This window comes from Amphimedon queenslandica, unplaced genomic scaffold, assembly GCF_000090795.2.
Source record: "Amphimedon queenslandica unplaced genomic scaffold, v1.1 AMPQUscaffold_13229, whole genome shotgun sequence".
NCBI classification, from domain to species: domain Eukaryota; kingdom Metazoa; phylum Porifera; class Demospongiae; order Haplosclerida; family Niphatidae; genus Amphimedon; species Amphimedon queenslandica.
Genome location: NW_003546535.1, coordinates 28107 through 54271, shown reverse-complemented (window position 1 = coordinate 54271; position 26165 = coordinate 28107). Strand labels below are relative to the sequence as shown.

At 35.7% G+C, this 26165-nt stretch overlaps 2 protein-coding genes across 2 annotated transcripts; one reads left to right on the top strand and one right to left on the bottom strand.

Moving 5' to 3' along the window:
* Positions 1–26: 26 nt before the first annotated feature.
* LOC105313760 (E3 ubiquitin-protein ligase listerin-like) lies at positions 27–26165 on the top strand. Its single transcript, XM_011407440.2, has 31 exons — positions 27–177; positions 276–360; positions 603–700; positions 758–856; positions 1752–1982; positions 2125–2177; positions 2420–2603; positions 3436–3606; positions 11045–11235; positions 11707–11854; positions 12064–12261; positions 12313–12897; positions 13124–13159; positions 16225–16527; positions 16719–16782; positions 16836–16992; positions 17285–17387; positions 17493–17822; positions 18034–18131; positions 18688–18926; positions 19281–19410; positions 22016–22145; positions 22192–22556; positions 22614–22682; positions 23242–23392; positions 23438–23558; positions 23771–23897; positions 24097–24181; positions 24878–25072; positions 25780–25947; positions 26050–26165. Exons 1-31 carry the CDS (start codon positions 124–126, stop codon positions 26107–26109), a joined length of 5028 nt encoding a protein of 1675 aa, XP_011405742.2. The 5' UTR covers positions 27–123; the 3' UTR covers positions 26110–26165.
* LOC100635114 (solute carrier family 15 member 4-like) lies at positions 13190–16008 on the bottom strand. The gene is made up of 2 exons (XM_003388578.2): positions 15285–16008; positions 13190–14313 (listed from the first exon to the last, which is right to left on the bottom strand). Exons 1-2 carry the CDS (start codon positions 15832–15834, stop codon positions 13199–13201), a joined length of 1665 nt encoding a protein of 554 aa, XP_003388626.1. The 5' UTR covers positions 15835–16008; the 3' UTR covers positions 13190–13198.

The window sequence follows — 26165 nt, the reverse complement described above, 5'->3', positions numbered from 1 at the left end:
CGTGGGTAAGAAAACTCGGCCACGCCTTTTAAAGCGTATACGGAGTTAGGCGGAGATGGTGACGTGGATCACGTGGGTACACATCAGAGAAGGAGAGAGAGTGTGAGACAAAAACTTGTCAAAATGCCAAAGAAAGGGAAGAAAGGAACAGAGCAACGCGTCAAAGGAAACGTACAGGTACTAGAGCAGACATTTTGAGCCTTTTTACTCCTTTTTTGACCCATTTTATCCTGTTTCTCCTCCCTCTTTCTCTCTCCCTCCCTCTCTCTCCCTAGGCTGCCAGTAGTGGTCGCATGAGTGAGTTATTGAAAGGCGAAGGTTTCATTGGATTCGAGACACTTTCTGCCAGCCTGAGCGATGGTACGCCCCTAATAATTAAATAACATTGCAATAATAATAATAATTGTAATTATTGTATGTTCTTATGTAATTTTTAAATTCTGCTAATTAAAAGCACCTTAAAATTAGTACCAGTACTTTTTAATAAATTAGAGGCAAAAGATGATTTTAAATTTTAAAAATAATTATGACTATACATGTACATGTACATGTATATCAATTGATGTAATATGAATATTTTCTCTTTATCTTTCTCTTGTCAGGCAGTGTTGGTTTGGATGAGTCTTTGTTACGCGTTCACTCGCAATTTCAAGTAGTTTTAAAACAAATGGGAAAGAAAGATACAGTAACCAAAATAAAAGCAAGTCCTCTCTCTCTCCCTCCCCCTTACTCATGCTCTTTTTTATTTCATCTCCAGGCCCTACAGGAGTATATTTCACTTTGTGAACAGGAACCTGTGGAGGGGGTCACTTCCAGCCTCCAATTGTGGCCACTGATGTATGCAAAATTATCAACAGTACGTTATACATGTACATGTACATGTGTACATGTACATCTACATGTGTATCTACATTGTACATGTATATTCATTCATGCATATTAAACATGTACTACATGTACTTGTAAATATACATGTACATGCGAATATACATGTACATACGAATATACATGTACATACGAATATACATGTACATGCGAATATACATGTACATGCGAATATACATGTACATGCGAATATACATGTACATGCGAATATACATGTACATGCGAATATACATGTACATGCGAATATACATGTACATACGAATATACATGTACATACATGTGCCATTACATCTACATGATGCATCTACATATACTTTATGCATCTATATGTACATTGCAAATATACTCATTATACAGTACATGCAAATACACGTACATAGTACTTTTACATGTACATACATGTGTATCTACATTGTATATTCATTCATGCATACCGTAGATCAGGAAATTAGTGTGGTAGGAAATTTTTGCGGTTTAAAATTGTGCTGTGACTTAATTTTTACTAAATAAGACTGTGCCGTGTATTATTGAATGTGGCATGTAATTATATGGGTAATCTAATTTTTGCGAAATTCTAATCCAGTAAAATTTAAATCACAGTAAAAATTTCCAGATAGACGGTATTAAACATGTACTACATGTACTGTACATACGAATATACATGTACATTGTACATTGTAAATTTAGCTCATGCATGTGTTAATTTATGTAAGTGTATAATTTTTTGTAGAATTAAAAGTACTTAGCACTTTGAGTTAATTATAAACTAAAAATGTTTCACCAATAAACAGAATGAGATATGCAACCATAAAAACTAATTAAATTATTATTAAATTTAAATACTATATCTGTCTCTTTTTTTGAAGGACACCGATCGAAAAATACGAGAATTATCTCATGTAGCCCTTGGTAGGTGTGGCTCTAAAGTTGGGCGTGGCCTCGCACCTCACGTCCGTTCTTTGATTGGTCCGTTAGTGACTGGGGCGTGTGACCCTTATCCTCCTAGCTCAGGAGCTGCTAGGGAGGCATTCTCTGCTTGTTTTCCACCTGCTAAAGAAACTGATGTCATTAAGTTTGGACTGAAAGCAATCGTGAATGTAAGAGAGAGAGAGAGAGAGAGGGAGGGAGGGAGGGAGGGAGAGAGAGAGGGAGGGAGAGAAAAGAGAGGCAGAAAAAAAAAGCTAAGAGCACCATCTTTATATTAACTCTTTGTATCTTTATTCTTTCTCTCTCTCTCAGTACTGTAGTGATATTATCTTAAAAGAATCTCCAGACACTTTCTCAGACCCAAAGTAAGTTAAGCAGCACTAAATCCATCATAAACCCACCTTTAATGAAAATACATGTACATGTACATGTACATGTACATATAAGCATAATTGTGGTTTGACTCTACTAATTCAACTAATTACATGCCACTTAACTTCAATCATTATGTTAAAGATTTCTCACTAAATCACTACACACAATTACAACTAGACTTCCACTAGACTACCACAGTCCCTCATATTATAACTTCATGTTCTACCGATAGGACGATGCCCGAGGACGAGAGGGTACAACGGTACGAGCGGACGGTGGTAATGGCAATCGGTGGTTACGGGTACGCACTGGAGAAGCTCGGGAAGACAGTGGAGGAGGAAGGGCTGGTGGAGATATGGAAAGGATTAGTAATGGAGAAGAGACTGTGGAAACTGTTGAAGCATTCGAACCATTCAGTAAGAGAAGCGTTAATGTAATGTACATGTACTGTATAGTGGGTATTGGTACTGGTACATTAATTTTGATCTAAAATCAATTCAAAGTTTTTACACATGCATCAGAAAAATTAATAAGACATGTTTTCCTCTTTATTTTCTTTTGTTACTACATGTATTAAATTTAAAGCAGGGCACAAGCCCTTTCAAAAATTTTGTAAGGCACTTCAAAATCACGGAATTTCGATATGGTGCAGTTACTCATTAATGCACAGTGATGGAGGTTTTATAGCCTGATATTTTAGTGATGGTATTGTGGGTTGCACAACCAGACTCTGTCTGTGGTTATCAGCTATTATACTTGTATAAACTGTACCCTCTTTGAAGTGAAGCTACAAAAATGAAGCATTATTATATAAATAAAAAGAAGCCCATACTTTATTTTGCATGAATATACTGCATGATAATATACATGTACATGTACATGGAAATTTTGGAGGAACTAAAATTTGGCGAATTGCTAAATTTTGGTCATTGGTGGGTTTTAATTTGGCAAATTTGTGGCCATGTGCCATTGAGCATGCGTACATAATGGCTCAAAATGGCAGATTATTGGCGAATGGCTATCAAAACACCAAATTTTCCAAATTTAATTCCCTCCAAAACTACCCGCTATACGGTATGCCTTAAAAAATTTTTTGGAGTGTAAAATTTGATGAAACTTTTTGTTGATTTATGACACAAGAGATAAATTTTGTTACAATTTGAGCTCGATTTGATTAACTAGAAAATTTTTAATTCACCAAATTTTCCAGCTATTATTTATATAATTATATTGACTGTTACTCTTTAGATACGGAATGCAGTTATTATTCTAATTAAAGCCCTGATAAGCTCAACCCAGTACGTGAATCAGCACCCGGACACATTCTGCCCTCTCCTCCTCTCTCAACTATCAGAGCCTCATTCCTCAGTAGTGCAGTCTTTATGGGAAACATCACTCCTACTGATATCCACTGTTGATGTAAGTATACATGTACATGTACACATATTCCATTTGTACATGCATAATTTTATTTATTAATTTATTTATTGGGCAACGCCCACTAAGTTGAGAGCGAGTCTGTACGGGCAGTATAGGGTCGTCTAACTATTATTAAAGTTAAAGAGCCTAATCTTCATTGAAAGTGGGTGTGGTCACAATGAAATAAAATGGCGGCTATTAGCATGTCTGTGCATGCTCATTAGCAGCAAACGGTCAGGAAGATAAGACTAAACTGCTATCCAAAGACTTCCCTAGCAGCAAGGAAGGTCATACAGCACAAAAATGGCGTGGCTTGTTTTATTATTTTATTTGTTGATGTAAGTCCACACTGAAATTTTTGTAAGAATCAAATTTTGTGGGCTGTATAAGATTATGCTCAAAAAATTTTTTTTCACAATAATATAAACTCATAATAAAAATTCCATAAAATATGAAAATGTAAGTGCATTGCCAACATATTGTACATGTATGTCTCCCAATTTTTGTTATTGAAATGCTTTCATTTTCAAAAAATTGAACTGTTGTTGGTTGATTTTTTTAATGAAATTTGACATAATCACAAAAAGTTTTAAAGAAAAATGCTTGACACATTTACAGTACACTGTTATAAACTATTGTAAAACTGTATAAACTGTTGTTATTGTTGTTTAAATTCAGTTATTAATAATTAAACAAAAGTTAATCAAGTACTTGTACATTATAAACAAAAAGTCGGCAATTATCACAATCACAAACATACAATAATCCATCTTTATCAAATGCTAATCCACGAGGACAATAAAACTGATCAATATTACTGCCTTTACTTCCAAACTTCCCAACAAACACACCATCACTAGTGAAGACTGATATACGATGATTGCCCTCTTCACTAACATACACTAGACCAGTAGCTGCAGTGCCTATTGCTATACCTGATAGATAACTAAGCTGTCCAGGACGAGATCCTACAGTACCAAACTGACCCACAAACTTTCCATCTGGAGAGAACTTCTGAATGCGACCATTCCAACAATCAGCAACATACACTAATCCTTGACTGTCAATGGCAATGTCTGCTGGACGCTGAAACTGTCCATTAGCTGATCCATAGCTACCAAATGAATGAGAGAAGGTTAGATCAGGATTCAAGACTTGTATACGATGATTATTACAATCAGCAATATAAACCTGTCCTTTTATAGCAGAAATGGCTATACCATGAGGAGTATTGAATTGTAGTGGTCCACTGCCCTCCTTACCAACTGATGCTATAAGGTCTCCATCCATGCTTATCTTCTGGATCCTGTCACTATCAGATACAAGAATGAATTTGTCTGGAGTAATGGCTATACCACGAGGAAAATAAAACTTGACATTACCACTTCCTCCTTCCCCTCCTAGTGATTTCACTTTCTTTCCTTCTCTATCCAGTATTGTTACACAGTGACCATCCCATTCAGTTACTATAACATAATTATCATCACTTGCAGCAACTCCCCAGGGAACCTTAAGCTTGGTTATAGTACGTACTGGAGTGATATTACCAAGGTAAGGTTTGGAAGATGAAGATGGTTTGGTCGCCATTTTGAAAAAGAATAAAATTATGTACGTGAAGCAAGAACGAAGAGAGATAAAGGTAGAAGACGATAAATGAAGATAGAGCAAGAACAAATGACTGAAGTCTGAATGAATGAGAATCTGAAACAAAGCAGAGGATGAGAAGAGAAGGCAGTGAATAAGTTAAACAAAATCAAGATGATGGAAGGATGAGAGCCAGTGACTCCTTTTTATATACACAGCAACTTGTTACTACCTCTTCTGTTTTGATCTTGTAAGCAGTATGTTTTCAGAAGTAGAATGAGTCAGCAGATGAGGTGAATTGATGAGGTCAGTAGGCCCATTCAACACAATGTTGACACGTCTGTGGCTTAGTAAGTAGCCGAACCACGTCATTCAGAATTGTTGAAATTGTAAACAAGAACAAGAGATGGGTGCATGCATGCTGCATGCCAACATAAGTCTATACAAAGTATAAGTGAATATACTGACTGTACTATATTAACTGTACTAACTTTAACAGCCAACATAAATCTAGTACTAATTTTAACAAATTTAGTGATAGGCCACTACAAAGGCGCATGTGAATAAAAAATAAATGAATGAGAATTAGAAGGGGGAGAAGGGAAGGCAGTGAATGAGTGATGAGAGAGAGTCCTAATGACCAGATGAAACAACAAAACAAAATGAAGAAGGTGGAAGGAGGAGAGAAATACTAGTTGGTGGTCCTTAAATACGTAATACAGCATTACAGTAACCAAAATAAGCATTATTTCGGTTACCGTATAAGCGATTTTTAGGCTTGCAAATTTTATGGATTCTTACTTTATTATTTTATTTGTTGATGTAAGTCGACACTGAAATTTTTGTTAGAATCAAATTTTGTGGATTCTGTAAGATCATGCTCAAAAAATAATTTTTCACAATAATCTAAACTCATGAAGATTTCCATAAAATATTAAAATGTAAGTGCATTACAAACATGTTGTATGCCTCCCAAAATTTTGTTATTGAAATGCTTTCATGATCAAAAAATTGACCTTTGAACTCTAGTTGTTGAATTGTTGGTTGGTTTTTTGAATGAATTTTTTTTAATATTCACAAAAAAATTAAAGAAAAAAGTGCTTGACACAGCTACACAGTTATATGCTGCTGTAGGGCCATATAGGGCTCAGTATAAACACAAAAGTAATAATTAATTTATTAATTAAACACAGTTATTAATAATTAAACAAAAGTTAATCAAGTACATACATGTATTTTATAAACAACAATTCGGTTATTATTAGAATCACAAACATACAAGAATCCATCGTTATCAAATGCTAATCCACGAGGACAATGAAACTGACCATCATCACTGCCTTTACTTCCAAACTTCCCAACAAACTCACCATCACTAGTGAAGACTGATATACGATGATTGCCACTCTCACTAACATACACTAGACCAGTAGCTGCAGTGTCTATTGCTATACCTTCAGGCGTTTCAAGCTCTCTATCATCAGATCCTTTAGTACCAAACTGACCCACAAACTCTCCATCTGGAGAGAACTTCTGAATGCGATGATTCCAACAATCAGCAACATACACTAATCCTTGACTGTCAATGGCAATGTCTGCTGGACGCTGAAACTGTCCATTAGCTGATCCATAGCTACCAAATGAATGAGAGAAGGTTAGATTAGGATTCCAGACTTGTATACGATGATTATTACAATCAGCAATATAAACCTTTCCTGTTATAGGAGAAATGGCTATACCATGAGGATACTTGAATTCTTGTCGGTCACTGCCATACTTACCTAATGGTTTGTTAAGGTATCCATCCATGCATATCTTCTGGATCCTGTGATCATCAGATACAAGTATGAATTTGTCTGGAGTAATGGCTACACCACGAGGATTAAAAAGATTGAAATCACCACCTCCTCTTTTTCTTCCTAATGATTTCACTTTCTTTCCTTTTCTATCCAGTATTGCTACACAGTCATCAAAATGCTCAGTTACTATAACATGGTTATCATCTCTTACTGCAATTGCCCAGGGAACAATAATCCCAGTTATAATACGTGTAAGTACTGGAATGATATTACCAAGGTAAGGCTTGGAAGGTGAAGATGGTTTGGTTGCCATTTCGAAAAAGAATAAAATTGTGTACGTAAAGCAAGATCAAAAAATGAAGAGAGATAAAGGTAGAAGACTGAAGATAGAGCAAGAACAAATGAATGAAGTCTGAATGAACGAGAATGTGAAGCAAAGCAGAGGATGAGAAGAGAAGGCAGTGAATAAGTTAAACAAAATCAAGATGATGGAAGGATGAGGGCCAGTGACTCCTTTTTATATACACAGCAACTTGTTACTACCTCTTTTGTTTTGATCTTGTAAGCAGTATATTTTCAGAAGTAGAATGAGTCAGCAGATGAGGTGAATTGATGAGGTCAGTAGGCCCACTCAATGTAAGTAGCTGAAGTACCTTATTCAGCATTTTTAACAAAAACAAGAGATGGTTGCATGCTGCATGCTGATGTGAGTCTATATAAAGTATATATAAGTATGGTATAGCCATTTCTCCTATAACAGGACAGGTTTATATTGCTGATTGTAAGAATCATCGAATACAAATCTTGAATCCTGATCTATCCTTATCTGATTCATTTGGTAGCTATGGATCAGCTAACGGACAGTTTGAGCGACCAACAGACATTGCTATTGACAGTCAAGGATTACTTTATGTTACTGATCAATATTATTAAGCAACATGCTTTCGGAAGTAGAATGAGTCAGCAGATGATGTCAGCAGTTGAGGTAAATTAATGAGGTCAGTAGGCCCACTCACTGTAAGTAGCTGAAGTACCTTATTCAGCATTTTTAACAAAAACAAGAGATGGTTGCATGCTGCATGCTGATGTGAGTCTATATAAAGTATAAGTGAATATACTGACTATACTAACTTTGACAGCCAACATAATTCTAGTACTAAAGTATACTGACTGTACTATAATACTAAGTTGAGAGTGAGTCTGTACGGGCAGTATAGGGTCGTCTAACTATTATTAAAGTTAAAGAGCCTCAGCCTAATATCTTCATTGAAAGCGGGTGCGGTCACAATTAAATAAAATGGTGATATGTGCTCATTAGCAGCAAACGGTCAAGAAGATAAGACTAAACTGCTATCCAAAGACTTCCCTAGCAGCAAGGAAGGTCATACAGCACAAAAATGGCATGGCTTGTTTTATTTTTTTTTATTTGTTGATGTAAGTTCACACTGAAATTTTTGTAAGAATCAAATTTTGTGGATTTTATAAGACCATGCTCAAGAAATAATCTTCCACAATGATCTAAACTCATAAAAATTTCCATAAAATATGAAAATGTAAGTGCATTACAAACATGTTGTATGCCTCCCAAAATTTTGTTATTGAAATGCTTTCATGATCAAAAATTGACCTTTAAACTCTAGTTGTTGAGTTGTTGGTTGGTTTTTTGAATGAATTTTTTAATATTCAAAAAAATTTAAAGAAAAAATTCTTGACAGAGTTACACAGTTATAAGCTGCTGTAGAGCCATATAGGGCTCAGTATAAACACAAAAGTAATAATGAAACAAAATTATTAAAATTAAACACAATTATAATAATTAAACAAGATTTAATCAAGTACATGTACATGTACGTTATAAACAACAAGTCGGCCATTACCAGAATCACAAACATACAAGAATCCATCTTTATCAAATGCTAATTCACGAGGATTATTAAACTGATCAATATTACTGCCTTTACTTCCAAAATTGCCAACAAACACACCATCACTAGTGAAGACTGATATACGATGATTGCCACTCTCACTAACATACACTAGACCAGTAGCTGCAGTGTCTATTGTTATACCAAATGGATAACTAAGCTGTCCAGGACCAAATCCTTTAGTACCAAACTGACCCACAAACTCTCCATCTGGAGAGAACTTCTGAATGCGACCATTCCAACAATCAGCAACATACACTAATCCTTGACTGTCAATAGCAATGTCTGTTGGTCGCTCAAACTGTCCGTTAGCTGATCCTTCACTACCAAATGAACGAGAGAATTTAAATTTCAAATCACGGTTCACAACTTTTATACGATCATTACCATAATATAAACCTGTCCTGTTATAGGAGAAATGTCTATACCATGAGGATAATTGAATTGTAGTGGTTCACTGCCCTTCTCACCAACTGATTCTCCATCCATGCTTATCTTCTGGATCTTGTGCCTATCAGATACAAGAATGAATTTGTCTGTAGTAATGGCTACACCATGAGGTTCAGATAACTTGACATTACCACTTCCTCCTTCCCCTCCTAATGATTTCACTTTCTTTCCTTCTCTATCCAGTATTGTTACACAGTGACTACCACACTCGGCTATTATAACATGATTATTATCAGTTACAGCAACTCCCCAGGGACGATTAAGCTCAGTTATAGTACGTACTGGAGTGACGTTATCAAGGTAAGGATTGAAAGGGATGACTAGTGAGGTATCCTCAAGGTGTACATCATATACTTGTACTTTTACTGTATGAGTACCACGTGTTGAAAGTTTACACTGTATCCTATACACTCCAGGATCAGTGCTGGTGGTAGTTACTGTAGTGTCAATGGGTTTATCACCTTTACCAACTGGTACTAGACTACACCTGAAAGAAATTAGGGGAACAGACAAAAGAGATGAATCTGGTGCCTCCATTGATAGTGAAAACGAAACTTCTTTGCCAGCAAATGTAATACAATCTATCTTCTTCACTCTACACTGCTGTAGTGAGACAATATCTTCATCGCGATATAGTGATTTGGTATTTACTGTAATAGACTGTATATCTCTTTGAGGTTGTTCACATGAAATGCTACAGGAAAGGCTCCTGCTCCTTCTTCTGGTAACTCTGTACAATGACGACAAGTGGAACAAGAGAGGTAATAGGTCTCATTCTTCTTATCCAGAGGTAATCCCTCCAGACAGTGCTCACAGAATGAATGTAGACAAGGTAAAGTCTTAGGGTTGGTATAGTGGTCAAGACACACAGGACAGGTGAGCTGTTCCTCCAGTTTGAGGAGACCAGGAGAACAAGATAAAGATGGTTTGGTTGCCATTTAAAGAAAAGAATAAAATACATGTATGTACGTAAAGCAAGAACAAAAAATGAAGAGAGATAAAAATACACGTGTACATGTAGAAGACAGTAAAGCAAGAGCGGATGATAAGAAAATGAAGTTAGAGTAAACAAGAATGTGAAAAGAAGTAGAGGATGAGGACGAGAGAGAGAAGGCAGTGAATGGTGCGACAATAAGAGAAAGTGTTTCCTTTAAATACACTACTAAGTTACTTTGATCTTGTAATCAACTTGTTTTCAGAACTAGTAGAATGTGAACCATTTTGCTTTGTCTCGTGTAATACAATGATAATATGTCTGCGGTTTTGTAACCGAACCACCTTATTCAGCATTTTAAATCAGTAAGCAAAAGCAAGAGGTGGTTGATATAAGTCTGTATAATATCCTGACTGTACTAATTTTAACAAATCAAAAGAACCACATGCCCACTTAGCAGTTTTAAATAAACAAAAGCATGCATAAAAAGGTGCGTGCGTGCAGCCGAAACTTTTGTTTTTTACTTAGTGGGCCTATAAAATCCCCCAACTATCCTCATCAATATAAGACAAGTTATCGACATTGTGTTTTCATTCTTATTGTACTAAAAGCATTAATACATGAGACAACAGGATGCTAGCAATTCACTGTACTATAATACTAACTGTACTAATTTTAACAAATTTAGCATTTGACACAATCATTTTATTTCTGTTTATTTATTTATTTATTTATTTTTGTTTTAGGGTTGGCATCAACATGTGAACATTCAGAAAGCTCTCCTTCCGGGGGTGTGGCAGTTGCTAGGCAACGGTGGCCATGGTAACGGGAGCATCATCTACCCATGCCTCCTTCCCCTGCTGAGCCAATTACTAAAAGTACCTGACTGTGATACTACTGGATTATCAATTAATTTTATTACAAGATTAAAGTCAGGGTTAGTGAGTGTACATGTATTCATGTACAGTATATTAAAAACTGGTGGGAGTCCCTGTACTATAGCCCATGGATTTTTTTTGGAAAAATGGCTAAAAAATCACCCCCAATTTTTATTACATTTTCTGATGCATATTGATGTCCTTATGCTGTGTAGAAAGTTTGAGCTAATTCAGACTTAAATTTTTCAAGTTATGACCATTTTTTAAAATTGGCTAAAATCTGAAAAAATCCCTGTACTATAGCCCATGGTTTTTTCTGAAAAATGGTCAAAAAATTACACCCAATTTTTATTACATTTTCTGATACATATTAATGTACTTATCCTGTGTAGAAAGTTTGAGCTGATTCCGACTTAAATTTTTCAAGTTATGGCCATTTAAAAAATACATGTATTTCTACTGACTACTATACATGTACATGTATACACAAAAATACCATTTGTCTTTCCTCTGTCTCTCTCTCTCCTCAGTTTATCATCAGAGGTGTCAAAAGGCTCTTCATCAGACACTAATAGTCTGATAATGTCCCTCATTGAATGCTCCTCCTACTGTATGGACACTAATGATGGAGGAGATACCACTGGGGTAACCCCTTTCATTAGCCACCTAATTAATATTGTGAGTTACATTTATTACCAGATGTACATGTACATGTAATTGGTGGTTTTAGAAAAGGCTAGAATTTGGCAAAATTAATTATTTGAGAACGATTTACATGTACTGTAACATTTATCACATGTACTTGTACTTATACCAATTTAGTATTTTGGCTCCATTTAATTGACATTATGTATTTACTGAATTTCTATTGTGTCTATTCTTTATAGATTATTGAATTAATTGATGATCTGTTTCTCGTACCAGCTGTACAGTTGGAGGGAGTGTCCAATTGTATCGTTTGGTTGATCAACCTGCTCGTTAAGAGATCAGTGAGATATCAGTCAGATATGACGCACCTTGATCAACTGAGATCAGAGTTAACGCATCGCCTGTGTCAGAGATTAATAATCAATGATACTGTAAAGGTACGTGTATATGTACATAAACTTTAATTCTCTCTCTCTCTCTCTTTATAGCAAAGTCTAAACTCTATCTCTACCTTACTGGTCAAATTTTACCCGCAACCCACTTTAGCCACGCCTACTTTAGCCACGCCTACTTCTTCTCTCACCCTCGTCTCTCCCTCCACCTCCCAGTACATGTTACCGTTAACATGTGAACTAATATCGGATTGTCTCACCAGATACTCAAATTCTCTCTCTCACATTAAACTAGCTTCGTCTCTTCTCTCCGCTATCAGTCACATGACCTCTGCGTGGGTCGATCATGTGACACGACTCGTCGGATGTCCTTATAAGGAAGGTGTTGAGGGTGATGCCCATTATAGCTTGGCGAAGTACCTAATTGAGTTATTGGATAGTGGAATTGAGGCAGAGTCTGGAAAAGAGGCAGAGAAATGGGGCGTGTCTGTTGGAGGCGTGTCGCCTGAAATGTTCGCATGTTCTTTTAGTGATACTGAGATGAGAGAGGAGCTGCTGGTTGATTGCTGTGTTAATGTGCTGTACGCTGGAAGGGGCGGGAAAAGAGGCGGAGTCAATGATGTACATGTACATGTATTATCGACTGAGTCAGTTCGGAAGATGTTAATGGAAATTTGTCAAGTAATTAATTAATTAATTATGATTAAATTTGCTAACATACATGTAATTTATAAGGTGTTTTTAACGACAATTTTTGGAAAAAAGTATGGGCTATAGTACAGGATAATTTTTAGAAATTATCTTATTTTTAAAATACAAAAATATATGTTTCCTTTACCAAAAAAATTTAAAAAATAATTAAAATGCCTGTATGTATATTTATTGTCATTATTCTTTATTACAATAGGCAAACTCGAAATTACTACCTGCAATCCTGAACCAAGTGAGTACAAAAATTAATAATAATAATAATAATAATACATCAATAATTTAACGCTGTATAATCTAAATACCTGTTCACACTGTTGTTACTATTATTATAATCATTGTCCTCACTATCCTCCAATCCTTTCGTATTGTAATACTCCTCAATGATAGTCCTAGTGTCTTTATCCTGTCTTCGTCTATAGCGATATACCCGGGCACTAAATAGAAATAGTATCATTAGCCCCATCATTAATATCCCTTTAGCAATGTAGTATCCAAAATAACAGTCTAGCTCGAAAAATCTCTGCAGTGCGAGGATAACACTGTCTATGCCTTGGAAGGAGAACCAGATTCCGATTAGAAAACCTTTCGTACTGTATGGAGATTGGGCGCAGACGAATTCAAGCGTCGAAGAGAAAATTATGACGTAACTTAGACCGTTTAGAACCTCCGGCACCAATAGCCAGTTGTAGTTGATGATGTTGGTGGAGTTACAAGTTTCTGAGACGAATTCAGTGATATTTGACATTTTATGGAGTGTTATGTCTAGTTGGAGTCCAAATAAGGTCAACACTCCGGCGAAAGTGAGACAGAGTGCGATTCCGAGTCGCCATAGCAACGAGGTGTGATAAGCGAAACGGTTTGTAACCCGACTGATTAGAAAAATATAAACTGGGATGAGAAAGAAAGCTAAGGCGCTACGAATCCAACTCGGGACTTCAACTAATAGACACTTTCCATAAGGAAGTCTATCTTTTAATTCTTCATCTGATATGAACTGGTATGCTAGTGTATGGAGCTCATCAACAAAATAAATAGCTGAAAGAGGAACAAGCAGCAATAATATATAAAAGAATACTTTAACGTCTTCGACTTGCTCCGTTGTAAAAGGTCCGCCATATTTATATTTAGAGCGGTCAAGACAAGATGGTACCTCGTTATCTGTGTATTGGAAGGCACTAATTGGGTGGGCGGAGCGTCGGTGCTTTCGTGAGTAATTAAGTACTTGGATTATTAGTTTGAAGGGGTGGGATCCTGTCTGGTGGTTGTAGAATTTCCGACGCCAGCAAAGCATTTGTATTGTCATGAGTATGAGGAGTGAGATCTGTATGCTGGAGAATATGGCACCAGTGATGTCATGAGTAGCTTCATTGTCTGCATAGCCTCTGCCTGTAAATAAATAAATGAATAAATAATAATAATAATAATAATTTGCAATTAAAAATGAATTATAAAGTAGAACAGTAGCTATATGTATAGAATGATTTTCTTCATCATTTATGAATGGTTATGGATTTTTAAAATTACTCCAAAATCGGGCCAAAGTCCCTGTACTATAGTACAGGGTCTCAGGCCAAATTTCGCCAAAAATGAAAAGAGAGAATTCTCCATTTTTATAACTTTTCCTGATACATATACATGTTCTTATGTTGTGTAGCAAGTTTGAGTTGATTCCAATCAAATTTGGATTTTTTACAAATTTTCAAAGTTGCTCCAAAATTGAGCCAAAGTCCCTGTACTATAGTACAGTGTTTTTTGCCAAATTTCGCCAAAAATGAAAAGGAGAGGATTCTCCATTTTTATAATTTTTCCTGATACACATACATGTTCCTTATGTTGTGTACCAAGTTTGAATTGATTCCGATCAAATTTGGATTTTTTACAAATTTTTAAAGTTGCTCCAAAATCAAGCTAAAGTCCCTGTACTATAGTACAGGGACTTTGGCCAAATTTCGCCAAAAATGAAAAGGAGAGAATTCTTCATTTTTATAACTTTTCCTGATGCATATACATGTTCTTATGTTGTGTAGCAAGTTTGAGCTGATTCTGATCAAAATTAGATTTTTTATGAATTTTTAAAGTTACTCCAAAATCAAGCTAAAGTCCGTGTACTATAGTACAGTGTTTTTGACCAAATTTCGCCAAAAATGAAAAGGAGAGAATTCTCCATTTTTATAATTTTCCCTCATGCATATACATGTTTTATGTTGTTTAGAAAGTTTGAGCTGAATCCGATCAAAATTAGATTTTTTACGAATTTTTAAAGTTGCTCCAAAAGCCATGTACTATTTTGTAGTGCTTGTCAGCTAATGAAGCTCATTCTGTTTAGCTCACTTAGCATGTTTTGTGTGTCAACATACCTATACAAACAAAAGTCCCATAGAGAAAATGTCCCAGTTCCATCGTCCAGTAGTACCAGTACACATAATATCTGTAATTATCAGTGGAATGGGTCTGTAACTGATCCAGACCAAACTGAATAGCATTAACTTCAAATAGAGCCTGTCCACTAGCTGATATCATCAGTCCTATCAACTGAACTGATGCCGATGTATAGAACCGAAGGAGCGTTGTGACAAAAGAGCCTACTATTACTAGTAACTGCCCAATAAACATGGTCCAGAAACGTGTTAGAAAAGCGTCTGCAATCCAGCCCGATAGAGGATAGAGGATGAGTAGAAATCCAAATAAAGCACCTGCTATAGTGTACTTCTCATCTGAAGGATTGACTAGGTATAATATGTAGAAGAAGTGTATGATGGCACTCCAAATTAGAACTAAAGTGGCCTTCTTTGATTCTACTATCCCGTAAATCTTTGGCATAGAGCAGGTTGGAGGACATTTCGAGTTTTGAGGAGAAGAGGGAGAGAGGGAGAGTGTAGAGTCTGTCTTGACTTGCTTGCTGGCCATTTTCTGATAAGCTACTAGATCATGTGACCTACATGTATATGTACATGTACATGTATATGTATATGTGTGTTGATTGATAGTTTATGTAAAGTGTAGTAATGTTGTTATAAGATAGTGATAATTATCATGTTAATTTTTCAGTGGGTTAGTGTGTATTAATCGTGTGGTGTTTTTTTGGGGGGAGCTTGCTTTGGTAATATTTGTATGGAATTGTTTTCTCTATTGCAAAGTACTTGAATAAATGTTTTGTGTTGTGTAAAGGTATTTTAATGATTCTCCTTTTTGTTTTCATTTTTACCTTTCAATTTCTCTTTCTCTCTCTCTCACTCACTCTCTCTCTCTCTCCCTCCCTCTCTTCCTCCCTCTCTCTCCTTCTCTCTCTCCCTCTAGCTCTCCATCCATCATCATGACACTGACTTCACTTACATCTCCACTCAGCTACATTCCTCTCTTCTCCCCACCTCCTCCTCCCTCACCAACCCTCACTACTCCTCCTTCCTCCACTCTCTCTTCCTCTCTCCCTCTCTCTCCTCCCAGTCCCTCCTCTTCACTGATATCATTCACTGGTTGGTTGATCTGTTATCAGTGAGGGAGGGAGGAGAGGGTGAGAGTGTGGCTGGCCCTGTGGATAAAAGGAGGGAGAAGTTCCAGCTGTTGAAACTGTTTTCATTAATGAACTCAAAATCAATTTCTGTAAGTATATGTACATGTACATGTACAACATGTACTATTATACATGTACAGTAATTACTGTATAGCTACAGCCTATTGTAGTAATTTTGGTGGATATATTTAATAAATACATGTACATGTAATTGTCAAATTTTTAGTGGTTAAAGCTCTTAATTTTAATGTATGTATTATATTTTTGATTCATACTGTAGTTATGTCTCGATGAAATGGACAGGCTGTTATCATATTTATTAAAATGGCTATTGAAAGCAACAGGTACATGTACATATACATTATATATTTATTTGTTATTATTTTTTTGTTGTTAGATATTGAGTTGTGTGTATCAGTAGTGAGCACTTATCGGCATCTTGTTGACTGTTATTCCTCTTCTAACGATATTAATAAATATTTAAATAATGCAGCTGGTATCATAATGGACTCTGTCAATAATAATAATGATAATAATAATAGTGATATAACAAAGTAAGTAGGGGAGAGAGAGAGAGAGAGAGAGAGAGGGAGGGAGGGAGGAAGGGAGTGAGGGAGTAAGTAGGGAGAGAGAGAGAGAGAGGGAGGGAGGGAGGGAGTGAGGGAGGGAGAGAAGACTACTTTAGTCTTATTTAGTGAGGATCTGTATATTTTAAAGTTTAAAAGTGCACGTACATGTAGATAGGTATCAATTGGGAGAAATCGAGTAAGATAAGGATGAACTGGGACAATAATAATAATAATTGTTAATATTATCATTATTATTATTATTATTATTTTATTTTAGTGTATTGTTTCATGGTGTTGTATTCCAGTGTCTCCATTCTTCTCTTCTCTCCTCATCATGGACACTCTTCCAACCTACCCTGGACAAAGCAATGAAAGATAAAGTATAACTATAACATTGTTTTTGTATTTATTATTTATTTATTTATTTGCGCATACAATTTTATATGTATTTTATTTTTGGTTCTTAAAATTAATTTCTTTTTTAGACTAATTACATCACACCTCAGTTGCTGCTCCAGTGTTGCCATGGCGACCTCTACTTCTCCCCCTCTCTCTCTCCTCTCTCTCTCACTTCCTCCCTCCCTCTCTCCCTCTCTCTCTCTCTCCTCCCTTCTCTCGGCTCATGTGATCTTCCCTCTCTACAGCATCTCGTTGGAGAAGGGCTGGATGGATACCCATTGGTTGATGTGTTGTTGCTATGGTTACCAGAAGGTGGTCGTGGTGAGGGGGAGGTTAATGAGGAGGTGTGGTTAATGGGTGTGGTCACATCTTTATTGAGCATCGTGATTTTAGAATCTTTTGAGGAATCTTTATTAGTAAGTTAATAGTGTTTTATTGTATTAGGGAATTGACTATTATTTCTAGCATTTTAGTTACGTTGTACATGTGTAAATGATGTTATTAATTTATGAATTGCATTTTATTTTAGAATTTTTACTTTTTGCTAAATCTATTAAAATTACATGTACATGTATGCATACTATTACGTACTATTAATTTGTTAATTTGAATTCTCTCTCTCTCTAGTCTTCTCTTATACTGCCTGTAGTTAGATCTTCATTGAAGTCGCTAGTTCAATCAAGAAAGTGTTCGGCTTTACCAACAATCCAATCATTATTGAAAAGGTAAGTATAATATTCTACCACAAATAAGATATTAATTATTGATTTTGTATTTTAATTTGATACATGTACATGTACACTGTACACGTATAATGTAAGAAAGGCACTAATTGAAATTAACAAGCGTAACAGTGTAAAAATAGTCCTATAATTGATTTCACTTCCTTGCAAGTACAACTTGGTCATTATTAATACTTATAGAGGTTCTCTCTACCTTCTAATGCTTCTAGAGAAGTCTTTAGACAGTATCTCTATGTTGTCTTGCTGTTAGAAAGCTCTTAACTTTGTCCCATGTGTAAGCCGCCATTTTGTTTGCTGTGGCCACACCCACTCACGTAAAGGAGCGTGGGCGGGTGGTTGCTAAGGCTTGTTATTTCTCCAATACAACGTGTATAGAAGAAATGTAAGTGTGGACATACAAATAAATAAATAAATATATATAATAGATAGCGCAACGGTGAAATCAATCATAGGAACGACCTGGGGGCTATGCCCCCAGGTCGTTAAAAATAAAATTAATAGTTGTACTACCTTCTATGTTAATCTGTCTCTCCCACAGATGTTCTGATCAGTTCATTTCTCTTCTCTCCCTCTCTCATTTATTGGAACATTATAAGCCAGAGCTGGAGGAAGAGAATGTACCAGAAGATTCAAAAAGAGAAGAAGGAGGAGGAGAAGTGAAGAGTTATAAAGATGATTCTATCATTCAGTTGATATTGGAAGAGTCTGATGCCACTCTATGGACTGTACTAGCTCCCATTAAGAATAAACTTGATATACCACTGATAGTTAGTGAAGGTATAGCTTAGCATGCAATGTACAATGTACTCAAAAATCAGGCTAAAGTCCCTGTACTATGTAGTACATGTACATGGTGTCAGACCAAATTTTGCCAAAAATTAAAAGGAGAAGATTCTTCATTTTTATAATTTTTCCTGATGCATATACATGTTTTTTGTTGTGTAGAAAGTTTGAGGTGATCCCTATCAAAATTGAATTTTCAAAAAAATTTTTAAGTTGCTCTAAAATCAAGCCAAAGTCCCTGTACTATAGAAGTAATTAGTGTTTTGCCAGAAAAGTACTTATTCTGATGCACATGCTGAATGTTCAATTTTAAAGCAATTTATATGTACATGTATTTTATTTCTCTAGATCCTTGTCAAGTCTGCTCATTGCTATACATTACATCACCCAACACTGTACAGTACAATGAGTCTATCAATACTGTACTGAGCTCTATAGTACAGTATCAGGATCAGCTCAACCTGTTTGGAGGAGGGAAGTAAGTGAATGTCCTTATATACATTTACTTTAATTTGTTGTTACTAATTATATTTTTCATCTCCTATTCTAATTCAATGTATATAATATAATATAATGTATTTATAATGTATAATATAATGTAATGTAATGTAATGTACAGTATTTCCCACTGGTTACTATGGTAAAGCCAGTATTCATTATGTGCTATCATAACTTTCTTTAGTCACAAGATCTTTGAATATATTTAAGGTAACGCCCACTTTTTGTGTCTACCTGCCCTCTCTTCTTCTCTACCATTTTTTAATTCTCGTTCATTCTGATTTCTTTATTTTCTTATTATTCGTTCTTGCTCTATCTTCATTTACCATCTTCTACCTTTATCTCTCTTCATTTTTCGATCTTGCTTTACGTGCATAATTTTATTTTTTTCTTAAAATGGCAACCAAACCATCTTCATCTTCTCTCCTCAAACTGGAGGAACAGCTCACCTGTCCTGTGTGTCTTGACCACTATACCAACCCTAAGACTTTACCTTGTCTACATTCATTCTGTGAGCAGTGTCTGGAGGGATTACCTCTGGATAAGAAGAATGAGACCTATTACCTCTCTTGTCCCACTTGTCGTCATTGTACAGAGTTACCAAAAGAAGGAGCAGGAGCCTTTCCTGTAGCATTCACTCTCAACAACCTCAAAGAGATACACAGTGATATGGAGAAAACAGCAGTTTTACCTCATCCTCAAGAGGCTACATGTAGTGATCATGGAAAGCCTTTGGAGCTATTCTGTGAAACATGTGATACAGTAATCTGTGTTACCTGTCAATTTCATGATCACAAACATCATGAATATAGCTTAATCACTGACAGTTATCCTAAACACTGTCAAAAGTTAAGAGAATGTCTATCACCAGTTGAGGGAAAGAAGGAAGCACTCAAGAAGGTCCTGTCTGCTCTAGAAGAGAGAGAGGGTGAGATCAGAGAGAGAGGAGAAGGAGTCTTAGAAGAAATACATGAAATGGTAGAGGAAATGATGAATGTTCTTCGTCAGTCAGAGAGGAAACTGACTGAGCAGGCAAAGAGGGTCACTGATGATAAACTAAAGGTGCTGTCAGTGCAAATAAAATCAGCAGAAATGAGTTTGAGTCTTCTGGAGGATGTTGAAGATTATGTAGAACAGAGTCTGGAGACAGGCAGTCGTCAACAAGTCCTGAGGTCTAAGAACCAGATGATGGAGCGTATGAGTGAAGTTACTGCAGGGATCAATGTGGAGGAGTTACATCCAAAGGAAAAAGCCGACTTTGTATTGAGTAAAGATATCAAATCACTACATCACATTGGAGATATTGTGACCTCTACTGCACTACAGCAGTGTAGAGTGAAGAAGATTGATTGTATTACACCTGCTGACAAAGCAGTATCGTTTTCACTATCAATGGAGGCACCAGATTCATCTGTTTTGTGTGTTCCCGTCTCTTCTCTGAGGTGTAGTCTAGTACCAGTTGATAAAGGTGATCAACCCATTCACACTACAGTCACTACCACCAGCACTGATCCTGGAGTGTATAGGATACAGTGTAACCCTTCAACCAGTGGTACTCATACAGTAAAAGTACAAGTATATGATGTAGATCTTGAGGATACCTCACTAGTCATCCCTATCAATCCTTACCTTGATAACATCACTCCAGTACGTACTATAACTGAACTTAAGGGTCCCTGGGGAGTTGCTGTAAGTGATGATAATCATGTTATAATATCTGAGGCTAATCGCAACTGTGTAACAATACTGGATAGAGAAGGAAAGAAAGTGAAATCTGGTAATGTCAAGTTTTCTTCTCCTCATGGCATAGCCATTTCTCCAGACAACTTCATTCTTGTATCTGATGATCACAGGATCCAGAAGATAAGCATAGATGGATACCTTAAAGCATCAGTTGGTAAGTGGGGCAGTGGAGCACTGCAATATGTCTTTCCTCGTGGTATAGCCATTTCTCCTATAACAGGACAGGTTTATATTGCTGATAGGGATAATCATCGTGTAAAAGTCTTGAATCCTGATCTAGCCTTCTCTCATTTATTTGGTGGTAAAGGATCAGCTAATGGACAGTTTCAGTATCCACGTGACATTGCTATTGACAGTCAAGGATTAGTGTATGTTGCTGATCGTGGTAATCATTGCATTCAGAAGTTCTCTCCAGATGGAAAATTTGTGGATCAGTTTGGTACTGAAGGATCTGGTCCTGGACAGCTTAAGGAGCCACATGGTATAACAATAGACACTGCAGCTACTGGTCTAGTGTATGTTAGTGAAGGGGGCAATCATCGTATATCAGTCTTCACTAGTGATGGTGCGTTTGTTAGGAAGTTTGGAAGTAAAGGCAGTAATATTGAGCAGTTTAATAAACCAACAGGATTAAGATTTGATAAAGATGGATTATTGTATGTTTGTGATCTTAAAAATAACCGACTTGTTGTTTATTAGATTAATTGCTATTTTAATTGCTACTTATTATTTTATTTTTTTTTTAGTTTTATTAATAAAATTAATTAAAAGTACATGTATAATCATGTTGTAGTAAAAAAATTTAGCTCTTTAATTTTACTGATTGCCCATTAAATTTTTAGTTTGCTGGAGGTGTCCCGTGATCCAATGGTATTCTCAGTGCTACGATTATTAGTGGGTGTGGTCTCATCACACGAGTCTATTTCACAATACTGGGACTTCCTTTCTTGTACTCTTGTAACTATTGTTCAAGTAAGCCACACCCATTAGTCACGCCTACTTTTATTTTTAATTATAGTTACTTGTCGATTGTTCGGATCCAGTTTCATTAGAGGGTGTGGTTTTATGTTGCCATGGGTTACAGCTATTGGAATCGCTCCAGACTATTTTTAGTAACAAGAGTCCTGCCCACCTCATTAACGAGCACAGTGAGTGGGTGGAGTTTTTTAGTCACAGTATTGTGGATCTACTGCTACCGATATTCATCAAATATTTGACCACACCCCCTAGTTACGAGAGCCGGTTGCTAAGGTATCATACGTGTCGTATTTTGGACTTACTAGCTACTGGTCCTTCAATCGAAAAGTGGGAGGAGCTTGTTGTTATGGTGACGAGATCTCCACTTTACTTTGATCAGCTAGTGGCATGTAAATTGACAAGAAGGTGCGTGTATTTAGTTTATTAATTAATCAATTAATTGTTTTTAATTAATTGATATAGGAGCCTATTATTAGTGAGAATAGTGACTGAGGAGGAGGAGAAGCTAAAAAAAGAATCAAAACAAATTAGGTAATCATAATGTGTTTTATTAATAGTAACACTCTATAATCCATGTTATCCAGATATGTATGAATGGTAATAACTTTAAAAATTTAAGTCGGAATCAGCTCAAACTTTCTACACAGCATAAGTACATCAATATGTATCAGAAAATGTAATAAAAATTGGGGGTGATTTTTTAGCCATTTTTCGGAAAAAACCATGGGCTATAGTACAGGGATTTTTCAGAAATTGGCCGATTTTAACAAATGGTCATAACTTTAAAAATTTAAGTCGGAATCTGCTCAAACTTTCTACATAGCATAAGTACATCAATATGTATTAGAAAATGTAATAAAAATGGAGAATTCTCTCTTTTTCATTTTTTGTTGAATTTAGCCAAAGACCCTGTACTTTAGTACAAGGACTTTAGCCTAATTTTTGAGCAACTTTAAAAACTTGTAAAAATTTAGTTTTGATTGGAATCAACTCAAACTCTATGTGGCATAAAGATATCAATATGTATCAGATAATGTAATAAAAATGTAAGGTTTCAGCCGTTTAAAAACCCTGTCCTTTCTTTCTTTAGTGTTTCTTCATTTCAAAGTGTCATTGATTCAATACTTGAAAAAATTGATCTAAACTTGATCTACAACGACCACCACGACATTGTCCATACCACAAGCTACGTGTTGCTATGGCTACTGATAATAGAAACAATAGGGAAGTGTCACTTGGAGGTTAGTTATTAAGTAGTTAATTAATAGTCATTAAGTAGTTATTAGGTACGAGTCCAGTTAATTGATTGGGTGAAGGGGTGTGGCCTGCTTTTTCCTCTATTACAAGGTATAACACAGTTCTGTGATTCAACTGTGACTACTAACATGAACATTGAATCAATTAAAGGTACTAAAAAGATTAAAATGTCTGTCGTATCTGTCTCTCTCTCTCCTTTCCTCATGATCTAGCTTAAAAGTACATGTACATGTACAGTCTTATTTCTTTATTCTTTTTTACCCTCTCTCTTTCTTTCTATCTCTCTCTTTTCTCTCCCTCTCCTTCTTAAATCATTATTCTTCACCTTCTCTCTCCCTTTCTCTTTCTCTTTCTCTTTATAGTATCAATGGAGTCCTCATTATCATTATTATCCAATTGCCTGTACATGTCTGTTGCCCAGTACATTCCTCATTTATTAAGACAATGGTACTTAACACTGGATAGACAAACAAGCAATTTAATAAGCAGGTACAATATGATAAGTCAACATATGTACATGCATGTACATAACATTTTAGCAATCATTAAGAATCATTTTGGCAATCTACCAATCATGTTCATACTTCATATTAATACATTTGTGTACAAAAATTCAATGTGTTATTTATGTACATGTATGTATATTTTTTATTATTTCTGTTTATATTTTTATTGTTTTTATTTATAGTTTTACAGCTAAACATGTAAGTCAGAGGTTATGGAGGCAAGAGGTTGAGAGCATGTCCTCAAATACTAAAATAGGAAACCTTGAGGTTAGCACATGCTCATCACATGCAGAACACATGTACATGTACCGTAAATCCTTAAATAGAAGCCGCATTTGAATAAACGCCGGGGTAGCAATACAATTTAACTATAAATACGCAACACAGGCCTAGGAGTGACTCAGTAGTCTAGTGGATAATGCCTGAAGTTACAGAAGTCAAAAGCATGAGGTCACGGGTTCGAACCCTGCTCTGGGCCTAATTTTTTTTATTTTTTATATATTTTTTCGAGATCCAAATACCATTTTAGGAAATAGACGCCCGGGCTTTTATTTAAGGAAATACGGTACATGTATACATCTATTATATGTATGTGCCTCCTAAACTAAAGGCTAGTTTACAATATGACATTAGGCCAATGTACTGTCAATTTTTAATTAAAAGCGTGGGCGATTTGACCTTTTGACGCATGTTTTCCACTAGAATAGAACCTGATTCTATTCCTGCATCTACATAACGTCAGGACTAGCGTAATATTGTAAACCAGCCTTAAATCTAATGTTGTATAGATATTGTATCCTAAACTGTTAATGATTGATTTCATTTCCTCTCTCTCTCTCTCCCTCTATCCTTTCCCCACTACATCATGTACATATATGTACATATACATGTACACCTGCACATTCTTTCATACCCACTAAAACTTTCCCTATACAAATGTTCCCATACACTATGTACTATTAGGTGAGGGTCTGTGGTGGTGTTAGTGAGATTAATGTGGTATACAGGGTAGATGAGTTCAGTATAGAACTGACTGTGTGTATACCTGATAACTATCCATTGTCACCTCCAACCATTAAAGAAGGGAAGAGAGCTAAGGTTGATCTCTCTTTGTGGAGGAAATGGCTACTACAACTTAGCTCATTTGTTGCTAATCAAGTGAGTGGGTGAATTAAATACTACCCTTCTATGTTGTATGTATACGTACCGTACAGCCGGAAATATTGGTGAGAGTTTTATTTGGCAATTTGTCAAAAAAATGTGATTGGCGGTATTTTAATTTGGTGATTATGACTTGAAAATTATTTTTTATTAAAATTAGAAAATATTAATTGTTACGCCACGCCTTTAAATTAATTAAAAGAGAGCTAAACACGGCCGACAAAGAGCTCGAGGACTCGCTCAAGGATGATGAAGCGTGTGAAGTAACGATTGAGAGTTGTATTCAAGGGCATCATGTTTCTAAATCCTTTTGGACCCAAACAATAGGCGAAGTTTTGAAATAATGCAGCATCTTAGTTTGATTTCTTGTACTAGCATGATGCATGTGAAGACAAGATGACGTGATGAACAACCACACCCAAAATAGATTAACACAAATTGGCGGATTTTATCATCCACCAATATTAATTCCTCGCCAATATTTCTGGCTGTATAGTATGCATGTATGTGTATAAGTAATGTAATACCTGAGGACTGAGATATCTGCTTGAGGTGAAGCTAAGGGCAGAGACTCAGGTGTTACATTACTGATACTCCAGACACCATAGCCTATTTATGTTAGTACATATACATGTATGTTTGATACATTATTTTTTCATTAAAATAATGGCATATTATGTATCTCATTCTCTCTCCTTCATTAGAATGGTTCTATATTGGAAGGATTATTATTATGGAAGAGTAATCTTGATAAACATTTTGCTGGTTTGGATGACTGCATGATATGCTTCAGTATCATTCATGGATCTAATTATTCACTACCTAAAATGATATGTAGAACTTGCAAGAAGAGATTCCATTCATCATGTCTGGTAAGGTAGTGCATGTACATGTATTTTATTGAGTGTTGATACAGTGAATAGATATTACACTCATTTGTTCAGTTATTATTTATTTTATTATTTTCCTTTCAGTATAAATGGTTCAGTACTAGTAACAAGAGCAGTTGTCCTCTCTGCAGGAACATTTTCTAATTTATTTTTGTGTGTAAAATTTTAATTTTATTTATTTAATATCAGCAAAATTAAAA

What these genes read in the sequence shown, in the direction of transcription:
- LOC100635114 (XM_003388578.2), bottom strand. Translation starts at nt 15,834, where the DNA reads ATGGCCAGCAAGCAAGTCAAGACAGACTCTACACTCTCCCTCTCTCCC. An exon ending in TGGGACTTTTGTTTGTATAG is followed by an intron (nt 14,314 to 15,284) that starts GTATGTTGACAC and finishes ATTTATTTACAG; the next exon opens with GCAGAGGCTATGCAGACAAT.
- LOC105313760 (XM_011407440.2), top strand. Translation starts at nt 124, where the DNA reads ATGCCAAAGAAAGGGAAGAAAGGAACAGAGCAACGCGTCAAAGGAAAC. An exon ending in GCATGTAAATTGACAAGAAG is followed by an intron (nt 22,557 to 22,613) that starts GTGCGTGTATTT and finishes TAATTGATATAG; the next exon opens with GAGCCTATTATTAGTGAGAA. An exon ending in AAAGAATCAAAACAAATTAG is followed by an intron (nt 22,683 to 23,241) that starts GTAATCATAATG and finishes TTCTTTCTTTAG; the next exon opens with TGTTTCTTCATTTCAAAGTG.